Here is a 23,283-nt window from a genome sequence, read left to right as displayed (position 1 = left end):
TCCCTCCGGTATGAATATATTTGTGGATGGCATTTTAATTGCTGTTTCTCCACAAAGAGCAACATTTCACAATTGAGAAAGGTCTGTCAGACGGGCTATACTGACTTACAGTAGGATATCTCAAGTCACTATTCAGAATTCATACCTACAAGGGTAAGCACTGTATTCGGAATACTGCTAGTTTAGCTTTGGTCAGGATCTATGTTTAATGTATGTCAGTTTCCTATATTTCCTGAGAATAAATAAAGCTTTGGGTATATGATTATTAAACTTTTCATGAGGCAGATTTATACTCCATCAGGGTTGCTAATATTTATGGTCCTTTTTCATTATTTTGTGTATATATTAAAATATATATAAGCACACTCTATGCATTTATATTCCTTATATTAACTGCAACAAATTCAGCTTATTGGAAACCACTTATTCAATGCCAAAACAGAAAATAACATACAATAATAGAAAATCGCTTACAATGTAATAGAAATTGTGATCTCTTTTAGCTTGTTAAAGTAGCACTATGAGAAAATTATTGACATTTATAGATCTGCTTGTTAGAGAGCCAAATACCTGCAGGTCCTGTTGATTCCTTCTGGGGTGGATATTCAGCACTCCTGTAAACCAGTCTCTAAGTGCTTGCCACAGATATCTTTAAAATAGTCATTGCTTATTTGGCAAGAACATGAATATGAGAAAAGTACTGGTCATCACCTCAGTATATTCCAGAAGCAAACAGTATGTGAGGTGTTGTCCTCCTGGGGTTCTGCAAGAGCTGTTAATAAACAAACACTACTCCTTCCAAACCTCTACTGTTATCACTGATGATGCTGTTGTACAAATATGTTCTGATGTGATAAGGAGATATGTGAATTGACGTCTTTTTTGAAACAGGAGGTGTTTAGTCATTTCCTGTTTCAATTTTGATTTTGTATATGCTGTTTGCCTTACACAATGTGAAGACAAACTTATTTAAATTATGTGTATATGGGTAGTAAAGCAAGGTTGTAAAGGAAATACTGCCTGAAAGTTTTAATCAGGTTGTATTAAAAGTATGTCAGTTTCAGTATATATTGTGTCTGATTTGAAAACCAAAAAATCTATTATATATTTCTGGGCTATGTATACAAGATATACTGCCTTATCTTTCCCCTTGCTTCAGTGGTAAGGGAATTTTAGACTTGCTATCACAATATTGATATCGGGAAACCTCCGGTGTCTTGTATCTATACAAATGGCTACAAAACCAAATCTAAGGTGAAACACCAGCTAAGCTAGGCAGAACTCATTACATTTGTAGGTAAAGAGGGTGACGTTTGTAAAGGACATGTAACAGAGGCCTGATTTCAGTATAATGTGGCAGAGGCTCACTGCTTTGCATGTTCAGGTTATGATTACAGAGATTTTTTTCTTATCTGTGTTTCTGATAATTATGTATATAGTTGCCAGAATGGTAAGTGAAATCTGCACTCAAACTTTACTCTGGAAAGTGTACAGGAATATCGTAGCTCTATAGTATGAGGTCAGAGGCATGGATCATGAATCTCAAGAAACATTCAGTAGCTAGAGAATGCTGTGGGCATTTTGAACTACACACAAAGGAAAGGTGCTTTTGGCCTAGTTTCACTTACACCTTCTTGTGACACTGACATTTCTCCTACATGACACCAACAAAGTCTCTGCGCTTTGACATTTGGGATTTTAGATCTGATTTATTTTGCAGAAGGCTGACTAGGGAACGTTCCCTGATTGCAGTCTAGTTTTTCTGGTTGCAAGATAGAAAGTAACATGTTGCCTATCACCAAAGTGATGGCTTTCATGAGGTTCACTAACTTGGTTTTGTCTTCAAGGCGAAGTTCAGATCTACTGTTTCCTGTTAAGAAAATGTATCCATCTACAAAAATACCTATAAAGGTATATAAATAGCTGAATAGGTACAGCAACTGCATTGGATCTTTGGTGAAATGCATTTGGTATAAAATTTTAGAGAGGGCAAGAAAAACTTTCTGGTCACATGACAGATGTAGAAACCATTTTCAATTCTCTTTCTGTTTACTGCTATAAAGGAGGTTATTCTTGTGTTTAACCCCCAAAGAGAGAGACAGACAAACAAAACCACAAAAGACAGACCACAAAAAACACAATACAAACTATTTGTTATGAGAGAGACCTCAGAGCATTGAGGTAGCACTACAGATAATCTGTCGATCTGAGGTATCACAGTAAAGAATTTGTTGATGATTGCTGTGGGTTAAATGAGTATACACAGACATGACTTAAAGATAAGAATGACTGGGAATAATACTTCTCTGCAGAGCAGGCCAGATGCTTTTACCAGGCTTATTGACAACAGCTTTATGCAACAAATGGCTTGTTCTGTAACATGCAACCTGCTGTCATCTTCATTAATTCACAATGTCGCTCCAAGGGCATATGGAAGATGAAAGAAGAACTGAAATATTTGTTGACTGAGGTACTATTTAGGTAAGCAAACCTCTTTAGGTTAAATAAGTTAGAGTTTTAATGGCTATTTTTCCAGACTTGCTTTACAGAGGAAGGTTTGAAGAGACTTTCTATGTTACCAGTTTTTCAGGTTTTAATGGTACCCAGTATTAGACAAACATGACAGTTGGCTCAAGCAAGGACAATCTGTCAAAACGCAATGTTCCTCTGCCCTATCACTGCCAAAACTTTTAAAGATGTCTGTGCTGTGCATACACTTATAATGAGTTGTAATGTTATTTGTTTACTTCACATTTCTGCCAGCCTTGCTCCCTCAGACCTATGAAGTAGCAGCTTTGCTGAGGAACATTAGAGACTGTAGTTTAGCTACACCTCCACTTTCTTGTGTGTCTTCATTGGCATCATACTTCACTGTCTTGCTGTACTCAAAAAAATTCCCCATTATTTACTACTGCTTTCCTTTTCTTCCCTGGTTTGTTTCTGCTTGTCATGCTCCTTCCTTTTTATTCCCTTTCTTTGTCTCTCTAGATCTCTGCCTGGTACTTTTTCTTGTGCAGTTCCTTTGGCCTGGATAGCTGGCTGTATCTGTCAAATTCAAATCATCACTGAAACCCTTAAAATTTTGGTTTATTTGCTTTCCCTGTAGTCTCTGTTCTTAGTCTGTTTGGGTTTCCTCCTTCTCCCTTTTCTATTGGATCGTATGTGCAGGGGCAACAGGAGGCACAGAAACCCATTAATCTGGGCTTGGGAATCTGTTGTGCATTACTGAAGGCTGTAGCAGTGTCTAGTGCCTTTTCTACTCTTGGTACACCAAAGATACAAAGCTGTTAAAACTCCAGTTCTTATTTCATGCTTTTGGTTCTGGCAGTTCCATCAGCTGGACAGCAAAGCAGCTGCACAACCTGTATTTGCAGCCCTCCTTTCAATGTCACCAGTGGCTGTTTGATTAGAAAGAGATCAGGGAGGAATGTACTGTTTTAAGCCTGGCTCCAATGAAGTTGATACATGAAGTCCACAAATGATTGCTTCGTTGTCACACTTTCTTGCTTGCTCTTACTGCTCTTACAGAACCAGAGCAGTTTGCTGTTCCCTTACTGAGACGCTGAAGGCAAAGGTGGTGGAGCTGCTGCTGGGGTCAGAAGACTGAAATGTTGGAGCAGCTGACTTGCTGAAAGACATCTATCTTACTGCATCTGAAAGATACCTTTGCTTCTTTGCATAACCCCTAGGAAATCCATTGTAGTCTTTGAAGCTGACAGACTGTCGTTTGCTTTAATGGTTTGCTTTAATGGCTGCCTGCGTTGCAGTTTCACTCTAAAAGCTGAGTGTGAGGTTCTATGTATACAGTATGTGTTCAGATGTGTATAATCCTTTTGAAACTGTTTCTCTAGAACTGTTCACTTTTTGTATACCATCAGGAATTTTAGTTTTAGTTTGTAGCTGAGTTTAGCTGCTTTTGCTGCAGGAAGTTATTTGTTCCTGTCTTACAGTCTGCATTTACATTAGTAATACATAAGTCTTTTCTATGCTTGCTCTCTGGCATACATTGTATAGGCACCATAATTGATTTAAAGGGTTTTTCATCTCTGAGGTGAATCCTTTTTCTGAATGCTTGAGAGAAGAATGTTAGAGGCTGCTGGTTAGAATTTAGAATATGGAAAAAAAAGTCCCATACATGTGTTATATTTGTTTAGGAATTAATGATTTTACAGTATGATTTAGTGTTTAATGCTTTGTAGTTTTCCCTCGCAGGAGAAACATTGATAAGAAGAAAGGTTATGTGGAGGGGAAAGCAAAAGTAGTGTGTCTCTTTGTACAGTTAAAACAACAACAAACTGTCTCAGAGGGTAGAGCAGAAAAAATGTGTGATTTTAGTGAATATCATGGGATCAGAAATTGTATTTCTCTTTGTGTGATCTTGATTAATTGCAGTGCATCCCTTGTCACCATTGAATAGTTCTTCAGTGACCATCCCCAGTGCCTCCCTTATTTTACCTCCTACTATGCAAGAACTTTCTTTTTCATCACAGTGCCACTTGCAGATTTTAAGGTCAAGCAGCTACACACTGTGGATATGTATAGGTATTTCTGCTGAGTTGTTGTTCTTCCACTGATCCAGCAACTAGACTGAAGATGCAAACGAACAAGAGAAGAAAAACTTCCCATAAGCACTTCCATCTACCGATTTGCCCCTCTCTGAACCATAATTTCTAGGGTTCAGTGCTTTTGTAAGAATGCCAGTTTGGCACTCTAAGCAAATAAATGAGGGGAGAAAAACTTGAAACTGAAAAAATGTCATGCTTTTAATTAGGAGAGGCCTGGCTTTGTATTAGAAATTTTTATGCTCAGCAATATGGAGATCTTAAAACTGTTCCCTTAAGGGTTTCTTGGTAGAGACTTTCCAAAAGGCTCTTTCTAGCATTGTTTTTGCTAACAAGTTTTCTTTTTACTTTCTGTTGGCACTGCAATTCTCCAGTAGCAGGTTTACTAACTGCGCTGTGCTCAATTTTTCTTCTGAAAGAGTTTTCTTTTCTTTTTTATTCTCTTTTATTATTTCTAGATGCAGAAACTCAAACTTTTAAAGGAAACCACCATTTTTTCTGTTAACCAGCAGTATATTTTGCATACATAGTGGCTATAATGCAGAGGGAAGTTTGCAAACTTTCATTTTATATCAACAGGGGCTTAGGTATCCCAGACTGTTAAGCCTCAGCCAAGTTGGTGAAAAGCCTGCATGTGCAACACACCACAACTGGGACATACCTGAATGAGCTTGTCACCTCATAGCCCAACCACAGCATTGCGCACCCCAGTGAAGCTGCCCTGGGGATCTAAGACAGCCTGTTTGAAGCAGCCCGAGGGTCAGGAAGCATGCTCTGTGTCCACACATGGCAGTGTGGACCCATAGGCTCATTTGCATATTTAGCAGTTTTTGTATATTTATTTTTACCACTAACATTGAGAAATCACTACTTCTTTGGAGCTATTACTTGGCTATTCTTAATGGGTCACAGTCAGTTTATCTCTTCGGAGGTAGCTCTGAGTAGTAGTTACAGGCTTATTATACTGCTGGGTAAGAACTTACATTTTGTGATTACTAGTACAATACACATAATAATATATAAGAAAAAAAATTCACAGCTCAAGACTCTGGCAGATGAAAATAGAAAAATATTTTATGTCATTGTTACCTGGACCTGAAAATAGTATTTTTCTGTAACAAAAGTCTTACAATACAATATCTGCTTCATTCTAACAACTAAAACTCAAGAAATTGGGAGAAAGGCTAGTGACATGGAAACATGACTTTTCAAATTCTGTTCTTTATCCTTTGCCTTTGATCTGAAGTCTCTGAAGCTGGAGCTGTGCTCTTGAGAGATCTCAGTAGCTGATAACAAGTATTGAAATTTCATCTCCAAACTTGATGTCAAATAAATTCCCTATGAAAGCTGCACAGCACCCTGTAACAAAGAATATATAGCTGCTATTAATCTATACACTGCTCTAATCTGAAGGACGGAGTATGCTTTTAAAAGTCTTCAAGAGTAGCCTTTTCTTCTCATTGATTTTAGCAATCAATTGTTATTTCAGCAAATCAGCACTTAGAGCTCTCTGTAAGAGTTCTTCATGCACTACCTCTTCTGCCATTCCTGCATATTTGTTTGTGTGTCTGTGATGATGAGGGGGTCTTGCTGATGCCACTCCCTCCACTTGTTGAAAATTCTTGATTAAAATTGAGATCCTTGATCCATCTTCCTGCTTGATGGAGGGAGATGACTGTTCTTACTCTTTGAATAAATCCTGTGGGATTACCTTGTTTACACTGCTGTGATGTGGGTGGAACTCCATCAAATCCACACTTGCAATCAAATCAAAGCAACAGTCCTGTCCTATTTGCAGCCTACATTTCTTCCCACAGATTGTCCTTGGAATGATTTTTAAAAGTATCTGGCCATATTCTCTTCTCTGTTGTTACAACTTGTTGATAATGTTGGGATTATGCTGTAGTTGTTTTGCAATCATAATGAAATTGGCAATGACCTAGCGATGGGACAGAGTAACTGCAGATGAACAAGCTTTGCAGCAGTGAACATACACTGAATGCATGGCACAGAGTGACTGTTGCCGACATAGTTAAACTTCGTTTTGTGCTACCTTGCTAGCACAGGTATTTACCATCATGAAGGCATAGCAGACTCAAACTCAATTTCACTGGGATTATGTGTATTTCTTCCTATTTCCAATCAGTGCCAGCTTGTATTGTGTCTAAGATACAAAGCTAGGATTAGATTTCCCTGCCCCTACTATATCTACCGTGATTTACTCTGAGAATCCCCTTCTCCCATGGGATTGTCAGTCACTGTGTATACTGCTGCTCTTCATTTAGTTACTGGTGATCATTTATGTTAATTCCTTTCTTCTACCTTTGCACAATAGCTGTTACTAATATTATTTTAGCTTTCATGTTGTCTCTTTGACAGTGGATTATAATGAGTGTATTGTTGTCTAGGGCTGCATCTTGAGTTCTTGCAGACTGAGGTTGAAAATTTACTTCCTGGTGGTTCTCACTACTTCAATCCTTTCCTTCATCAGATTACTTGGCTAATTATGTAGAGAGAAGTCTATTTCATTGGTAAATTTTCACACTTGTTTGTGAATCATAACTTGAAGTCTCTCTATCTCACATAGGAGCACAGAGTACAGACTGACGTGCTGGCTCTTTTCTGTGGTGCTGCACAAGGGCACCCTGGATCTTGCTTCCAGCCCTCCAGCAAACTGTACTGGGCCACCAGCAAATGGTCTTTTCACTCTGAGTGATTTGGCCAACACATGCATGATGCCAAATTTCCTTACAGGAAAAAAATTCAAATAAATAATTTTAAAGAAGAATATTTAGCTAAAGAATTCATAGTGTTCCTAAATAATATTGCATGTTGTCTTATTTCAGAATGAGCAACAATGGTGTTATTTACAGAAAAATCTAGGCCAAAATCCAACAGAAGATTTAAAGAAAAAAAAAAAAGCTGCAATTTATTGCATATTGTATATCCTTTAGTATTGACTCAATATTAATAAGTTTACTTCTCAGTAATCACATCTTGAATTTTGTTTTTCATTCCTAACTGGGACAAGTGAAAGTACATTGCTACTGGCAACTATTTACAGACTCAAACAGGATGGGACACTCGAAAATCAGTGTCTTGAGCTGGTTTATTTCAACATCAGTCTCAACACTTAACAATGGAGACACTCGATGTGAACAGCTCACTGATTTACACAGAATGCTAAAGAAACGCGATGTTACAACACAGCATAAAGCAAAATCTTTCTAAGTTTCAGCTAATCACACATAGAGCAAAAGCATATTGACATTACTTCTACTCAATTACATGGAGCACACGTAGCTTCAGTTAAAACAATAGCGGCCTATTTTCTAACACAATGGCTTGTTCATGTTAGCCTTCTAAAATATACATTAAGTAAATTTGTTGGAACCGAAAAGGACAAACCACATAGGCTTATTGTTCTATTTCTCATGTCTAAGCTGCAGCCTAAAACTCTTTCTGCTATCTTAGCATTTCTCTGTCTTCGCTGGCTTTTTGGGGCCTGCTTTTTTACTGTTTTCTCAAAACTCTCTAACTTTATGGATTCCAGCACTTCCCCCTCTCTGTTGACCTAAAAAGAGACCTTCATACTCTTGCCGTTTACTACTTGTGTTCTATAGCTCTACTCTAAATTTTTTGCTTAATGTCTGCTGAAGGCTTATTTTTGCTGATACTAAGCATTGCTATATTACAGCACAGCAACTTAATGCTGTGAAGGCTCAGTCAGTGAAAGAGATTTGAATCACATCTGACATTGGTTACAAGTCATTGTTCAAAAAATTCTTGTCGATTCTAGGGTCTTAATTCAAAACCTTCCTCTATTTCTATACTTTCGTCTACCATTTCTGTCAGATTTTGAACACTCTCTGCTTCTACTTGCTAATTCTCTCTCTTGTATGACAAAAACTTTTCTGAATGCTTTGTTCATCATTTGCCGCACACAATGAAGTATGCAGGGAATTACTAGCAATATCACTACTAGAATACCCAATACATAAAGACTTATCTTGCAAAGTTGCCTTAGCTAAGGTGCAAAGCTCCATTCTTGGAACAAATTATCTAACTAGGAGCTACTATCTTCTTTAATTTGGGCTGTCAAATCTTTCGGTTTTTGTATGCTTTTGTGAATGGATTCAGAATGATTGGACAAGCTCATACAACACAATCCTTCAAATTCTTCACAACCATGTCCCTGTGCCATAAAAGAAAATCAATTGCTGCTCTATTTTGAAGGGTAAACTGCTCTGGGAAGTTTTTTGGCCCAAACATTCCAATTCAATGTGGGATTGTTCGCATTGTTGATTTCACCTGATTTGCCATTGGGTTGTTTTTTGACCGAAGGCAACTCTTTTACTGGCACACCAACCAGACAGGTTGACAAAGGTTTTTTGGTTCTGAATTAGACAAACATATAGTATCCGAGCCGGCTGCCTTGGCTAAGGTCACCTAAACATTTGTTTTCGGTTGTTCCACAGGCAAATCTGCACGACAAAAAACAGTTAAAACCCACCAATACCAACATACAACTTGCATTTGCTTTATCTTTTTCATGAGCTAAATTTTGGCAGAATCCTTACATGTATATCAATTTCAAAATTTTGCTCTCAACAAAAACAAAAACTTCAACTTTTGCCAAAAATTAGCTCTGTTAAATAAACATTTAACATACAATTGACACACTTATAAAAAACATTAACACAAAATCAGAGTTTGCAGGTTCTGCTGATGCTCAAACAATGTCAGGCACAAGGAATGTCAGGCGTGACCCGCGATCTCTCTGCTCGGCTCACGTCTGCGTACTTGCTTCCTCAGTTCTGGGCTCATCAACACGTTCTGGGGTGCGGTATGGTTTGACGTTTTTGGCGGGGACCCACTTAATTCCAGCACTTGTAGAGACAGAAGCATACCCTTTGCCCCAAGTGATTAATCGAAAAGGACCTTCAATTTGACCAGACTCAGGGTTTTTAATTAGAACAGGAGGATTTTCTTTCAATTTTGCCTGAGAATTATTTGAAAAGTGCCTAAAGATTGGTGGATCAGTTTCTGCACCCGAAATGTTTAGAATATTAAAAACATACAAAGCTTTGTTCAGCCTCATCTGTGGTGTCACCTCAACTCCCCCTCTCTGTTGATCTAAGATGTGTTTTAACATTTGATGTGTTTTTTCAATAATTGCTTGGTTTGTGGGAGAGTGAAGAATACTAAAGATGTGACGAACACTTCATTTGTTTAGAAAGGTGGCTAATTTTTGAGATATATATGTGGGACTATTGTCAGTTTTTATTTCTTGAGGTACACTCAATGAAGCAAAAGCTTGCAAAAAATGATGACAGGCATGGTTGCTTGTTTCACCTGTGTGAAGAGAAGCAAAAATTGCACTGGAGAACATGTCTATTGAGACATGAATATTTTTAAATTTACTAAAGGAAGGATATTTAGTGATGTCTGTTTGTTATAACTGCAGACTTTGCAAACTTCGTGGATTAACAGCTCTTGTAGAAACAGGAGGTTGCACAAGCTGACAGTCAGGGCAAGTGCTGATGATTGCTTTAGCTTGATTTTTAGAAATTTGAAACATTCGCAGAAGTGCTTGTGCATTTTGATGGAAAAAAGCATGACTCAGTTTTGCTTGTTCAAAAATGTTTGGCAAAGTATTTGAAATGACTATTGTGAGTTTGTCTGCTCTCGCATTTCTTTCTACTAAAAATCTAGGAAGCGAAGAATGAACTTTGATGTGAGAAACAAAATATGGATTAGTTCTATATTGTAAAGTTGTAAAAAGACATGAAAGCTAACGATATAAAGTATCATTATTAACATGTTTTAAAATTGATTTTTCTAATCTCTTAACTACATTAGTAACATAAGCAGAATCTGTGATTAAGTTAAAAGGTTGAGGGAAAAGCTGAAAGGCTTGAACTACAGCAGCAAGCTCAACAGTTTGAAGGGATCTTTCTACTATTTGAATGTCGGATTCTCAAGCATTAGTTTTTTGATCTAACTAAGTTACGACTGATTTGTGATTTTTGCTAGAGCTATTAGTGAAGAGAGTCACTGCATTTAAAGGTTCTTCACTTAATTTAGGGTTTTTTTTGAAACTCAATTTTGCTTGTAATAGTTTGTGAGCTGGGTAGTGAACAGAACAAATACTTGGGAAACTTAGGAATGCATATTAGAATGCATCATTAGAATTTTGCATTGCCTAAATAAGGTAATCTTTTTTCAATGGTAAATAGATAACTGAAAACTCTTGGCTTGCTAACGTTAACAATCTGGTTTTGGCTTTCATTACAATGTGTGCAATCATTTCTAAAACTGTGAAAATAGTCTTTGAAAACTTGTAAGGAGGAAAAATTTACTCTATTATCAGCAAAGGATCTGGCTCAGAAGGGTTTTATTGAAAAATGAGATTACAAAGTTGCATATTTTCTCTTAAAACTGCAAAAAAGAAAGGACTTTCTGGAACACAGTGATGAGCTTGTCTTTTCTGAAGAGCTTTTGTGATCTTGTCGTCTCTGGAGAGTTGATGTCCTAGCTTTAGATTTTTTTTGTAGAAATGTTAAGTTTAGCATTTTGGATTTCAGTCACAACAATAGCACAGGTTGGCTCCATCTCTGTTTGCGTTGGAGCTGCGATGGGCAAATCATCTATGTAGTGTAGCATTTTGGATCTTGGATACTTTTGTCAAACTGAAGATAAAGCTTGCACAACAAGGTATTAGCAAATCATATACATCATGACAACTATATTTTACAGGTAATGCAAGGAGTTGTTTCTTTGAATCTAAATATTTTTCTAAATTTTGATTAATATTAGACTAATTAGATAATAACAAAGGAGGTTCAACATCTGATATAGGTTGCGTTTGATTTTTCTTTCTCATCACTGCTTTCTTTGATTCAGGAGAACAGGTACTTTCACTGACAGTAATTGTTCTGGGAACTCTGCCAGTGTCTGAATTTGAGACACTGTAGCAACAAACTTTTCTGGGAACTTCGCTAAGATGGACAGAAGAACACGCCCTCTTTGGTTCACTGCCATGAGGGACGGAGGAGGAGGGCTCAGCTAAACAACATACCTTCTCCGAAGCCTTGCTTACAGGGGCTGGGCAAAGGGCGTGCTCTTCGTTTTGTGGAGGGAAGCTAAAATTCGAGCTCTCCTGGCTTCTTTGGGAGACTGACCTTGAGTTGTTACTTTTAGTAATTTCTACTGAACAATGACACGTTTCACAAAGTCTCTTTGCTTGTGAAAACTCAGTTGGAGAACAGCTAACATCTTTTCTCTCAACAGCAAAAGAAATAGCTTTTGAATTCTCTAAAATCTCAGTTTCTTTTTCTCCAGAAACCTTTTGAAAATCTCCTGCTCTTTTTTCAAACTTCTGTCTGGGCAGAATTCTTCTAACTTGGCTTAATCCTTGACTGCTGTCCATTGCATGTGTCTGCCACCTTGCTCTGCTCTTCGAAAACTGAGCTGCAGTTCTAGCCATTTCATTATCTGTATCAAAACTTTGACAAACAACAGAAAAACCTGGCACTGACTTATTTGAACAATTTACTAAAAAAGAACTCTTCGAATCACAAAGCACCCTATTTTTCTGAACCGAATCTGAGGGGTTCCTTTCTCAAGAACAACAAACAGTGACAGGAGTGGTCTTCACAGTTTTCTGAACAGGCAAAGCAGATTCTAAATCAGTTTCAGTTGTCTCTACTGGTACAAATTGAGAACACATAATTCCTTTAACACAAAACGTCTGCAAATTCTCATGTCCCCACTTTGCGCGGCTTGCATTCCCCCCTGAACAAATTTCATGAACTCTTACATTCTCGGAATACAACGAAACTCTCGAACGCTTTTCTTGACACGGAAAGAGTTCATCATCTCCCAGAGGGGTGATAGAAAGATTATTTTCTGCCGCAGGGAGACTTGAGGAACTCAGAAGAAACTCGGGGGACTCAGAAGACACGACTCTATCTGAAAGCTATTCTGGTTCACAGATAACCTTTCTGGGAGATTCACCAGGTGAGTCAGCAGATTCCTCTCGACTAAAACTCGAAATCCCCCCAGAGAGGGACGCCAGCTCAATTTCATTCAGATTTAAAGGATCTGAACAAGATAATTTGTTCTGTAGTTCTGAAGAATTTTTGTTACAGTCATTTTGCTTAAAGCTCTCCAGCAGAGCTCTAGATACAGGCACTAGCTTGTATACAGTTTTGTCTTTTTTAAGAGAGAACAGATTATAAATCTTCCAGTTTATTTGATCCTAAAAAGCAAAAGTAAAAGCAGACTGTAACATTATATTTTGAGTATTGGCTTTCACCTAAATTAACAACTCTTTCAGTTCAGTTTTTGAGATGTCTGAACATCCTTTATATTGTAATATTTTCTCAAGCCGGTAGAAAACGTCCCATTCGGTTTTACTTAAATTTTTTCCCATCTCTGTAACCCAAGCGCCTCTGAAAAACTACTTATGTACACATGAGATACAAAGTCCAGGGGATGAACTAAACTTCCAATTAACACTTGGGTCTCCAGTGGCCAGAATTATCTAAGATTTTCTTCTTCTCTTTTTTATGCTATTCTACCAACGTCCTCACAGAGGGGCACCATTTTGCCACTGGCAAATATTTACAGACTCGAACAGGATGGGACACTCGAAAATCAGTGTCTTGAGCTGGTTTATTTCAACATCAGTCTCAACACTTAACAATGGAGACACTCGATGTGAACAGCTCACTGATTTACACAGAATGCTAAAGAAACGCGATGTTACAACACAGCATAAAGCAAAATCTTTCTAAGTTTCAGCTAATCACACATAGAGCAAAAGCATATTGACATTACTTCTACTCAATTACATGGAGAACACGTAGCTTTGGTTAAAACAATAGTGGCCTATTTTCTAACACAATGGCTCATTCATGTTAGCCTTCTAAAATATACATTAAGTAAATTTGTTGGAACCGAAAAGGACAAACCACATAGGCTTATTGTTCTATTTCTTATGTCTAAGCTGCAGCCTAAAACTCTTTCTGCTATCTTAGCATTTCTCTGTCTTCGCTGGCTTTTTAGAGCCTGCTTTTTTACCATTTTCTCAAAACTCTCTAACTTTATAGATTCCAGCATACATTTTCAATTTCTTGCAGGATGTCTTTGTTTCTTCCAAGTATTTTCATTTAGAAATGTAGAAATTAATTTATATTTGAATATTTTATTATTTTTAATGTAAAAACCTCTTGCCATTTATTTTTTATTGAAATATATAATCTCCTATTTAATTTTTTCAAATATTTTTCCTAATCACAGTAACTGCAGCTTGCTATCTAGCACCAGATGGTGCTAGATAGCAGATGTTCTCAGCAATGTAAAATTAGGAAAATACTGTTACAAATTATAAATATAGATATGATATTATACATTACTACAGCTAATCTAATCTAACATGCAAATGAACCCGCCATGAAATATAATCTTCAAAAACTTTAGCTGTCCTACAGTATTGAGAAATGACTTTAGGTCTTTTTGCTTGTGTATTTTCATTAACAGGACACTTTCTCCAAAATGATGTAGCCTTTAGATGAAAGCAGCACCTTTTCCCCAGAAAAATGAATGTCTTTCCTGACTCTGTCAGCATGTTTTCTGTTAGTAAATATCTGGCTTCGTTGGCATAAATTGCCCTTGAGAAGATCATCTTGAATAAGATTTGTCACACTCTACATATTGCTGAAGTCATTCCCCTTTGTTTAGATAAAATAAGTGTATCGTCTTGAGAGGGGTTGTGGTGCTGACAGAGGAAATGGTCATGCGCTCACGAATCAGCAAAGTCTGGGTATTAGTCAGATTTCTGTCCCAGAGTGATGCAGTGTTTCAGCTTTTGCTAATATGTATCTCATAATTGCTGTGTTTGAAAAGTGGATTAACTGTGAAAAATTAAAAATAATTTCCCACTAAAATGACTTTCAGCTGCTAGTGGTTAGTAGTTCTGGTATCAGAGTCTGGGAGAAAGAAGGTAAAAAAACTAACGCCAGTGCCTTTATCCTTCAAAAACCTGCTACAAAAGGGAGTTATGCACTTCGCAAAAATATTTTTGTGGATTCAAAGCTTTTCTAGCTAAATAACTCATCTCTTTGAAGAATGCCTTGGTGACCCTCTGTGGCTTTCCTACTGCAGAACCTTGTACATATTTTCTGCTGAACAGAGCAGAAAAATAGCTCAATTTGGAGGGCAGAAAACCGTCTGAATAAACCATGCTTCAAGACCACGACCCCATTTCTTCTCAGTACAATATCATACTCTGTTAGTGGAAGCATTTTGGTTTCTACACATTTGTGTTCACTCTTGTTCCTGGTAGTGGAAAGAAAACCTTGAAAGTAAATATACCTCATACTAATTATGAAGCCTTCTTTGCAAACAAATGAGCCTTAAGCAGGATACTGACAATACAGTGACTGCACATCTTTCCTGACCCCTAAGACAGCAGTGAAGTAACTCACCTCAGTTTCACTTATTTTGAAAGAATTGCAACAAAAGCTCAGAAGGGAACTAAAACTTAAATTCCAAAGGAGAACTTTAACTAAAGTTTTAAATCCAAACTTCCATGGCCTTTGGAGAAATCTGGATTTGGATTGATTATTATTTCTTTGGTGGCAAACTCAGAATTCTCTGTCTCACAGAAAAATATATACCACTGGTGGGGTTTTATTATGGTTTTTTATTTCTTTTTTTTCTGGTTGGTTGGTTTGGATTTTTTTTGGTCTTTTTGTTTTGTTTTGTTTTGTTTCTTCAATTGTATTATCTAAGATGTGTCTAATTTTCACAGGCTTTCTCTTCCTGGTTCTTCAAAAAGATTTCAAATCTACTTTCTTGAGTTTCCATTTAAAGCATTGTAAGTATTAAGACAATAGAATTCTGTTGACATACTGAAATAACTTGAAGACTGGAAAAATTAGTGTTCATGTTCTTTCAGACAAGGAGTGTATTTCTTTCTCAGTTCAGTGGGAAGGCCTAAAACGACTTCATTTTCCCAGGATGGAGGCAGGGTTTTTGCTGTGATCAGAGTTTTCTCACTGTTCTCCAACATTTTTCTCACTGTTCTATATCATTTTTTCATATATAGGTAAAGCTGTCAGTAGTAATTTAAACTGTTCCATTTTCATTAGAGAAAATGAGGAATTATTGCACAATTCTTATGGCTCAAAAAATGTATAATTTTAATGTGTATCTGTCCCTCAGGTGAGGATGATAACAAACGTGGGGGTAAAAACAGCTCAGCAGTTTTTGGCATTTATTGCCGCAACTGGAGATAGAATGCATAAATAACAAACTGCGACTTGCAGAGCAAGACCAGTGTATGGGCATTTTTTATTAACAAAATACTGATGCTTTTTAAGTTCACAAGTTCACATGTGTTCTGTTGGTGCTATAGGTATTACTGAAAGTGTTTCAGATTTTTGGTTTTTTTAAACAACCAAGCACTTTTGTTTATGGTTTTAGTGTTATTAAGGTGATAAAATATTTATTACAAGATAATTGCTATATATATAAGAAAATGGCGAGCTTTGATGCTGAAAAATTACTAAACATGAAAATTTCTTAAAATATCTTTTATGAACTACAGATCAAATAATGAGGAACTATTTTATTTGTTTGCATCCAGGATACTTTCTAACCCATTTTAAACCCAAACATTTTTATTATTTGTTTTAACTCCAAATTAACTGTGCTCTAGCCTAGTGTGGATTAAAGTCACAGATGTAATCAACGGGATGTAAACAGTGGCCACAGATATGGGACTTTTAAGTGCTAAGCACCACAGACATGCTCCTAACTTGTAATCACATGTTTAATTTTAAACAGACAGAGGAATGAAACCATATATTTGACTGTCAGGATTGGATTTGGAGTATTTTGCAGATTTCATATTTGCAAATTTCATATTTCACCCCTCAGACCGCATGCATTATGTTGTAAAAACTAGAGAAAAAGTATTTTTTTCTGGTAAAATGTGCACATTGCAGTGTGCTTTATGCTGTGGTGCAGTTACCCAGGAAGGGAATGGATGTGACAGTTCTACTTATGGCTTTACCCTACTTTGTCAATAAAGGCACACTGTTTATTTATTTGGCCTTAAAACTTTCCATTATAAAGATCTCAAATAATTAAACACAGACTGCATAGTACTGAAATCATGCATGTTGAAGGTTACATGTGTAATAAACATCAAAGCTGTTAGAATTAGAAATTAATTCTACATTCCAACACATGCCATCCAGTAACTTTAGTTCTGGCTATAGGTACCATGTTTGCCCTCGAATAAGTGGAAAGGTCTTTTTTGCTATTGAACTGCTGCAATTTCTCCATCAAACCACCTCATCCAATCCCTCAGCTTTTCCCTGCCTAAGAGATCCAGGTTTTAGTGTTTTTTTACTTTCTTCAACTTACCCATAACTTCTTCATTATTTCTGTTTGTACTTGGAGCATGGTAATAACATATCCTCTGATATGAAATGTATTTGGATTAAATGTTTAGGCTAGTGAAAGGTAAAGTGAGCACACTGCATACTCTTTTGCTATTCTCTTTCCTACCTTAAAGAGACATTCTTGGGAAGGGCTATTCACTAGCAACATGCATGCATTAGATGTCTCATTATAATAAATAAAATCTGGTTGTGTTATGGAAAGGATGCAGAAGTAACCTCCCACTTTAGTTTTTTTTAAAAGGCATGGCTGACTTGATGACCATGACTAACATTTGTCCTGTAGTTCATATGTAAGCCAAGCTTAAGTGAGCTATAATTCATGCTAGAAATATTGCCCAAAAAGTCGTGTGAATATCTGGTGAAAATCACAGTAAAATCACGTATGGTCACTAAGCTTGAGAATTTTCAAATTTCTCTGGTGATAATTTTCATGATACATGTTGAGAAAAACTTCAGTATACTTTTCAGAATGCCTTTGGTTCTTCTACCAAGAAAAGGAGATGAATTGGTACAAGAAGGAGTGCATGGCAGTCCAAGTCTCTGGGGTCTGTAGCTACTTCCTAGGAAAAAAACAACAGTCATGGGCTAATCTGATCTCTTGTCAAGCGGACGGAAAGGAACAAGCTTTGACTCAAAGAAATGTAGAAAGCGTGCATTGGCTCCTCCTCAAATTCCCTGGGTTAAAAACTAAATGTTCTAAAGCTTGATAGTTTTGGTTTTCTCTTTCAATAATTTTTCAAACTTTATGGTCATTTGAGAAATCCTAAGTTCACTCACTACACTGAATTTTTTAAATCACAGACTCATTAAGGTCCCCCTAACCATCCTTTTCTCCAGGCTAAACACCCCCAACTCCCTCAGTTGCTTCTTACAGGATTTCTACTCCATATCCTTCTACAGTTACATTGCTCTTCTCAGGACTCGCTACTGTTTCTAACAGAAAATACATTTCTTGTGTTTCATTTTGTTTGCGTTTGTTTTATATATTAGTTTTTTTGTTTGCTTTTCTGCTTCCTAGCTCTGAACTGTCACTCTGAATTGGATAGCTGTTCCCCAGGGAAAGTAATTCGTCTCAAGTAAACAGCATTTGTACTTGACCCATAAGTGTTATTTTCTTCATTGTGAAAATGAGTAAGAAAAAGAAGTAATTCATAGCTATTTCATTATTTATTCTTGGAGTTGTAGCAGAAATGCAAATTGCATTTCTGAACACAATTTTTTAAAAATACTGTAGAATGTAGAATACGGCTGTGATGACAGCTTTTTTTCAAATATAGTTGTGCATTTTACCTCAGAATGCAGATTTATACAAAGCAAACATGGTAACATATCTAGGGTTGGGTGCCTGTTTTCAAAAAATTTCTTACACTGTTTAACTAACCACTCTTATTTCTGAAATAAATCACTGTAGCAAATAATTGGAACAGATTATCAGCATTCTTTGAAGTACTATTGCTTCAAGCATGTAAAGCTAATGAATCTGTCTCCTAAAAAATACATTTCTAGCGGCTGGGGGAGCATCACTTGCTTTTTTTAAACTTTTTTCTGCATTGCAATTGATATTTTCCAGGCTAATGGTACCAGCAAGTGAGTAGCTGAGTTTCTAGTGTGTTCAAACAATCTTAAGGTCTAAGGATCATACGAAAAGCAACTATCACAGCTTTTATAATTAGAATTTTACAGATGGGCAATTTTTTTTGTTTATATTGGGTCCATCTTTGAACTAACCTTTGTAATTTTACTTGAATTAGTGTTTTGATAAGCTTGGAAATTGAATCTCCAGATTTATTCATAGGAAGAGTTATACTGCTGTCTTTTACTGCTAGCTTTGGAGGAAAAAAATAATTTGACTCTTGAATTGATTTCTGTTCACAAATGTGCTGTGATGTGATGGCAGATGACCAAATCAAAATCATCATAAAATTAAGACAGAATGTGCAATAGTACAACAAAAATGTACAGATTTATTCCATGTAATAGTATATAGCTGCTAACCCTTCAGTAAACCCAGCTGGTCTCAAGCATCACAACACCTAGAAACTTATAGGTAAACCTACATATAAATTATCTGGATGAAAAAACAGAACACTTTGCAAAGACTGCATTTGCAAAAAATCCACCAAAACCCCAAAAAAACCAACAAACCACAAAAAAAAAGCCCGAGCAGGGAGTACAAAATGTATGCGGAATGTATGTCACATCACAGTTGTAAAGTAGACTCTTTGTGTGGTCTGAGTTGAAGTAGAAATACAAAATACAGTGACAAAGAAGGCAACATTGCTTTGCATTTATTTTTTAATGCTTCCAAAAGTTCTGAATGTGTAGCAATGCTAAAGATTTGCTACTGCTAGAATATCTCTTGAGATGACTCAGAAGATATAGTATGGAATTTTAAATGCAGAACAGAAACAGGAGAAAACCTGAGCTTTCTTCTCACATCCTTGTCTCCTCCAGTGGTCTGTTCATGAAATCTTGGATTGCCTGGTGTAGGGGTAACCATTTATTAATCGAAGCTTTCAAAGCTGTAATCCACCTAGAAGAAATGAAAGACCAACAATTGTCCCTGATCAAGTGTTAGGTATACATTTCTCTGCCCTTTGAGACACACCTTTAATAAGTGGAATTCAATTCTGTTACTATGTGTACTCATAATCAGTGGATTGGAGAGATGCAGAAGGTGGAGGAGTTGGCTACAAAAACAATATAGCTTAACAGCAATTTTCCAGCATACTGAAAAGCTTGAAAAGCTTTGTCTTCTATTCATTAAGTTAAAGCCTAGGTAGTGTAATTAATAGGCTTTAGGTAAAAACTCCTACAGATGCTGGAATTTGACTGGATTATGGTGAGGGAATTTACCTTCAGAATGTGTTTCCATTGCCCAATTTGCTTAAATTAATTAAATTACAATGGTCATTGATCAAAGTCAATAATTCTTGGGAATGAGAAGGATATACACTCTACTTTCACTAATGAGAAGTGCCATAGCTTTTGTGTTCAGTATAATCACCCACACATAATTGTGAAAAACACCAGGTTTATTTCCAAACTTCTGCAAGCCAGCCTTGCTGTTGTTCCAGCTCTGAAAAGAACAGAACTGATGACTCACCTGTTACAGGATATGTTTTACTGCAGTTTGACTAAGGCTACTGCTAAAGGGAAATCTAGGGGGAAAAGTAAAAACAGACTGCAAAGCTGTCACTAGATCTTCCCAAGCTACAGAGTTCCTGGTCTCCTAAAGTCTGGTAAATAAACTGTGAAAAAAAAGAGAAATTAAAAATATTTGGTTTACCTTTTGTTTTCATTTACATTCTCTGCACATAAGTAAAAAGTTTTAAATTCTTCGGATGGAGGTTTGAGTTCAATGACAGATTTCTTGGAGCCCAGGGACTGCTCACTCACAATATAGCCCTGCAGGTAAAGGCCACCTGGATAGAATAAAATAGTATGCATTATGTACATTGCAGATACCATTAATAAAATTACTGCCAATTACAAGCACACCAACAAATCTGGCAAATTGGATTTTCAGATTGGTGTCTTCACAGAGTTTTATATACTTTATATTTAAAAATCTGAAAGTTCTGTTTCTTTTATGAAAATTATCTCAACAATGTTAAACAGGCTTCTTATCTATCAAATGATGAGCAATAAAGATTTATTTAGCTTTTCATTAAATAGGATATGGCAAAATATTTTTCCTAGTTTTTGGCTGCCATTAATGAGGCTGCCTCTAGCTACTGTAAAGTTCTTTGGAAGGGAGGCTCTTGTCACTGATACTTTCTTTCTTATTCCTTTAAAAACTAAAGGGATATGAATTTCAACATGAAAAATAACGTGCCTAAAATCAGTTTTGGTTACTGCTGCTGCCATTAGTAACTGAGGTGTCATTGCAGGCCACATTACCCAGCTGTGAAGGAGACGCATTAGACAGAACTTGATCTTCTGGGCATTTTCATTTTAACTGTTTTTTGCTTTGATCTTTTTATTTAATTTTTTTGCTTCAGACTTTACTTCAGTGCAACTTAAGGTGTAAGTTCACTTTATACATACATGGTAAATAGCCAGAAAGAGCTGCAGAAAACAGTCTTTATTTTTGGGGAGTCTCATATTTAGGCACAACAGCACCAAATTAATGTTCTAGCATTGAGAATGATATAACAGAATGAGAATATGTGGTGAAAATGGAAAAGAAATGCACTAACAAGAAAAAAATACTCCCACATAGAAGAATTTTTGTGTGGTAGGATATTTAAACACCAAAAGAAAATATTTGGCAGTAGGAACATAAGCTTCAGGGTCATAAATGCATAAAACCTAATTTCTGGATTTCTGATAATTCATTGTTTTTCTCTGTGGAAACCTTAGCTTTGGTTTAATGTAAAGAGGAAATCCTTAGTCAATTTGTAAGTATGGCCTTGGGCAGATGAAGAGTGTAGCAGTCTGAATTGCTGCTAGCATAGTCCAGGGTAAGGAAGCAGAAAAGGCTTTTGCATAATATCCACAGATGTTTTATTCAGCCATGTTGTGAGATGTTCAGGTTCCAGCACCAAACTACAGGGGCCTGGGGGCTGAGCCTGGTCTTGGGGCAGTACAAAGATGAGGGTCAATCAGGGAATAGGGAATAGATGTGGCTCAGGAACGTAGGAATAGGGGAAGGAGCCAATGGAGTCTAACAGAGCTTTTTGATGGAAGCTTCTTGTGTCTCCCTAGACCAGGGAATGCCCCCCAGGGTCTCCACAGAAGAGACTTATGCAAATGACAGAAAGTGGAGTACCTTCTGCCTGATCATAATAGCATAAGTGCTAAGAAAAGTTTTTCCCTTTTGGTCTGAAGACTGGCTAGCAAGTAAAAAGAAAAGTATTTTCTTTCTGGTTCTTCTGACTGCCAGCTCCCTTAGCACAGGGAGGAAGCATTTACAGGTCCTCAGCCATCCCCCCTCTGTGTGTGAAGTAAGCTCTGCTTGCAATTGACCCCAGTAGCATTATTTGCTGCTTTGAGAGCAGGCAGTCACCCTCTCCTGCTGTGGCAGGAGAGATGGCAGCTTTAGCTGCAAATGACTGTGGCCGAATCCCGGACCACAGGCTCTTCAGCAGTAGGAAACTTTTGCAAATTGAGGGATGGAATAGCTTTAACAAGGTCATGTGAAAACCTGGTAGTTTCAGGGCAACCAGTCAGAGTTCATGATATCTGTGGATACTTCCTAACATGCAGGATTTGACAGCTTTCAGGAGACTACCATCAGTGGGACTGCCTCAACCCATCATAAAGTGCTTTAGAAGGGTGAATCTTGTTTCTGATAACTGCTCCTAAGGTAATGTGTGCAGAATTAACTCAATTTCAGAAAGAAAAAAATAAAAATGTGGGAGGAAAAAATACTAGGGTCAGGAATTAGGTGGCTAGTGAATAAATAGAGACTGTCATTCACCTTCATGGAACAGCATGAATTTCCTGATAAGAAACTCCCATTGATGGTAAAAGTTTTACTTGGAAACTGAAGTGAAACATTTCTACTTCAATAATAAATTAAAATCTAGCAGCCATCCCTACCTTGGGCAGGTGTAGACCGGAGAGTGGCATAAAAGTACAAACAACCATCCTTCAGAATGCAGTAGTGCTGAATCCAGACATCTTTGCTCCTGTCCAGCTGGTGGAGAAGCCCCAGGCACTCGGGATTCTTAATAGCCAATGGTGGGAGTGTAGTGTTATGCAGTGTGACATCTACCCACACATGGTTCTGTAAAGTAAGTTATGTAATGAAATGTTCTGGTAAAAAATTAAGGAGGACAGGCCAGTATTGAAAAGACACAAGCTCTAGTCTTCTGCTAAGAAATTAGTTTTTGTTGTGAAAATCTTCTGAAAAGTTGTGCTGGCTCTGGCTGGAATAGAGTTAATTTTCTTCACCGTAGCTAGTATGGGGCTGTGTTTGGGTTTTGGGCTGAAAACAGTGTTGACAACACAGGGATGTTTTAGTTATCGCTGAGGAGGGCTTGAACTGATCCAAGGGCTTTCTGCTCTTCACCCCACTAGTAAGGAGGCTGGGGATGCACAAGGAGTTGGGAGGGAACTCAGCTAGGAAGGTGACCTTAAGCAACCACAAGGATATCCCAGAACATACAACATGCTCAGCATATGAAACTTGGGGAAGAAGATGGAAGTGGGGGGAAGTTTGGAGTGGTGGTGTTTCACTTCCTGAGTACGTATTGTGGGAATCCACAAAATCAGAGGGTTTTGGGAAGCTGCAA

The 23,283-nt window shown here is 37.2% G+C and overlaps 1 protein-coding gene across 3 annotated transcripts in view; it reads right to left on the bottom strand.

Annotated features, from left to right (window-relative positions):
• Positions 1-13,461: 13,461 nt before the first annotated feature.
• The window catches only part of LOC139600510 (uncharacterized), a 44,266-nt gene continuing 34,444 nt past the window's right edge, over positions 13,462-23,283 (bottom strand). For 2 of the 3 annotated variants that reach the window (XM_071448742.1, XM_071448743.1), the window contains 3 exons: positions 22,589-22,775; positions 20,331-20,466; positions 13,462-19,574 (listed from right to left, as the gene is read on the bottom strand). In XM_071448742.1, coding sequence (XP_071304843.1) covers positions 19,475-19,574; positions 20,331-20,466; positions 22,589-22,775 — 423 coding nt within the window. In that variant the 3' untranslated portion in view covers positions 13,462-19,474. The remainder of the gene's footprint in view (positions 19,575-20,330; positions 20,467-22,588; positions 22,776-23,283) is intronic. The other variant, XR_011682587.1, reaches the window with a different exon arrangement.

Source organism: Agelaius tricolor, unplaced genomic scaffold, assembly GCF_023055355.1.
Source record: "Agelaius tricolor isolate 1412-34295 unplaced genomic scaffold, bAgeTri1.0.p SCAF_27, whole genome shotgun sequence".
NCBI lineage: Eukaryota > Metazoa > Chordata > Aves > Passeriformes > Icteridae > Agelaius > Agelaius tricolor.
This window is presented reverse-complemented; position numbering and strand designations above follow the sequence as displayed.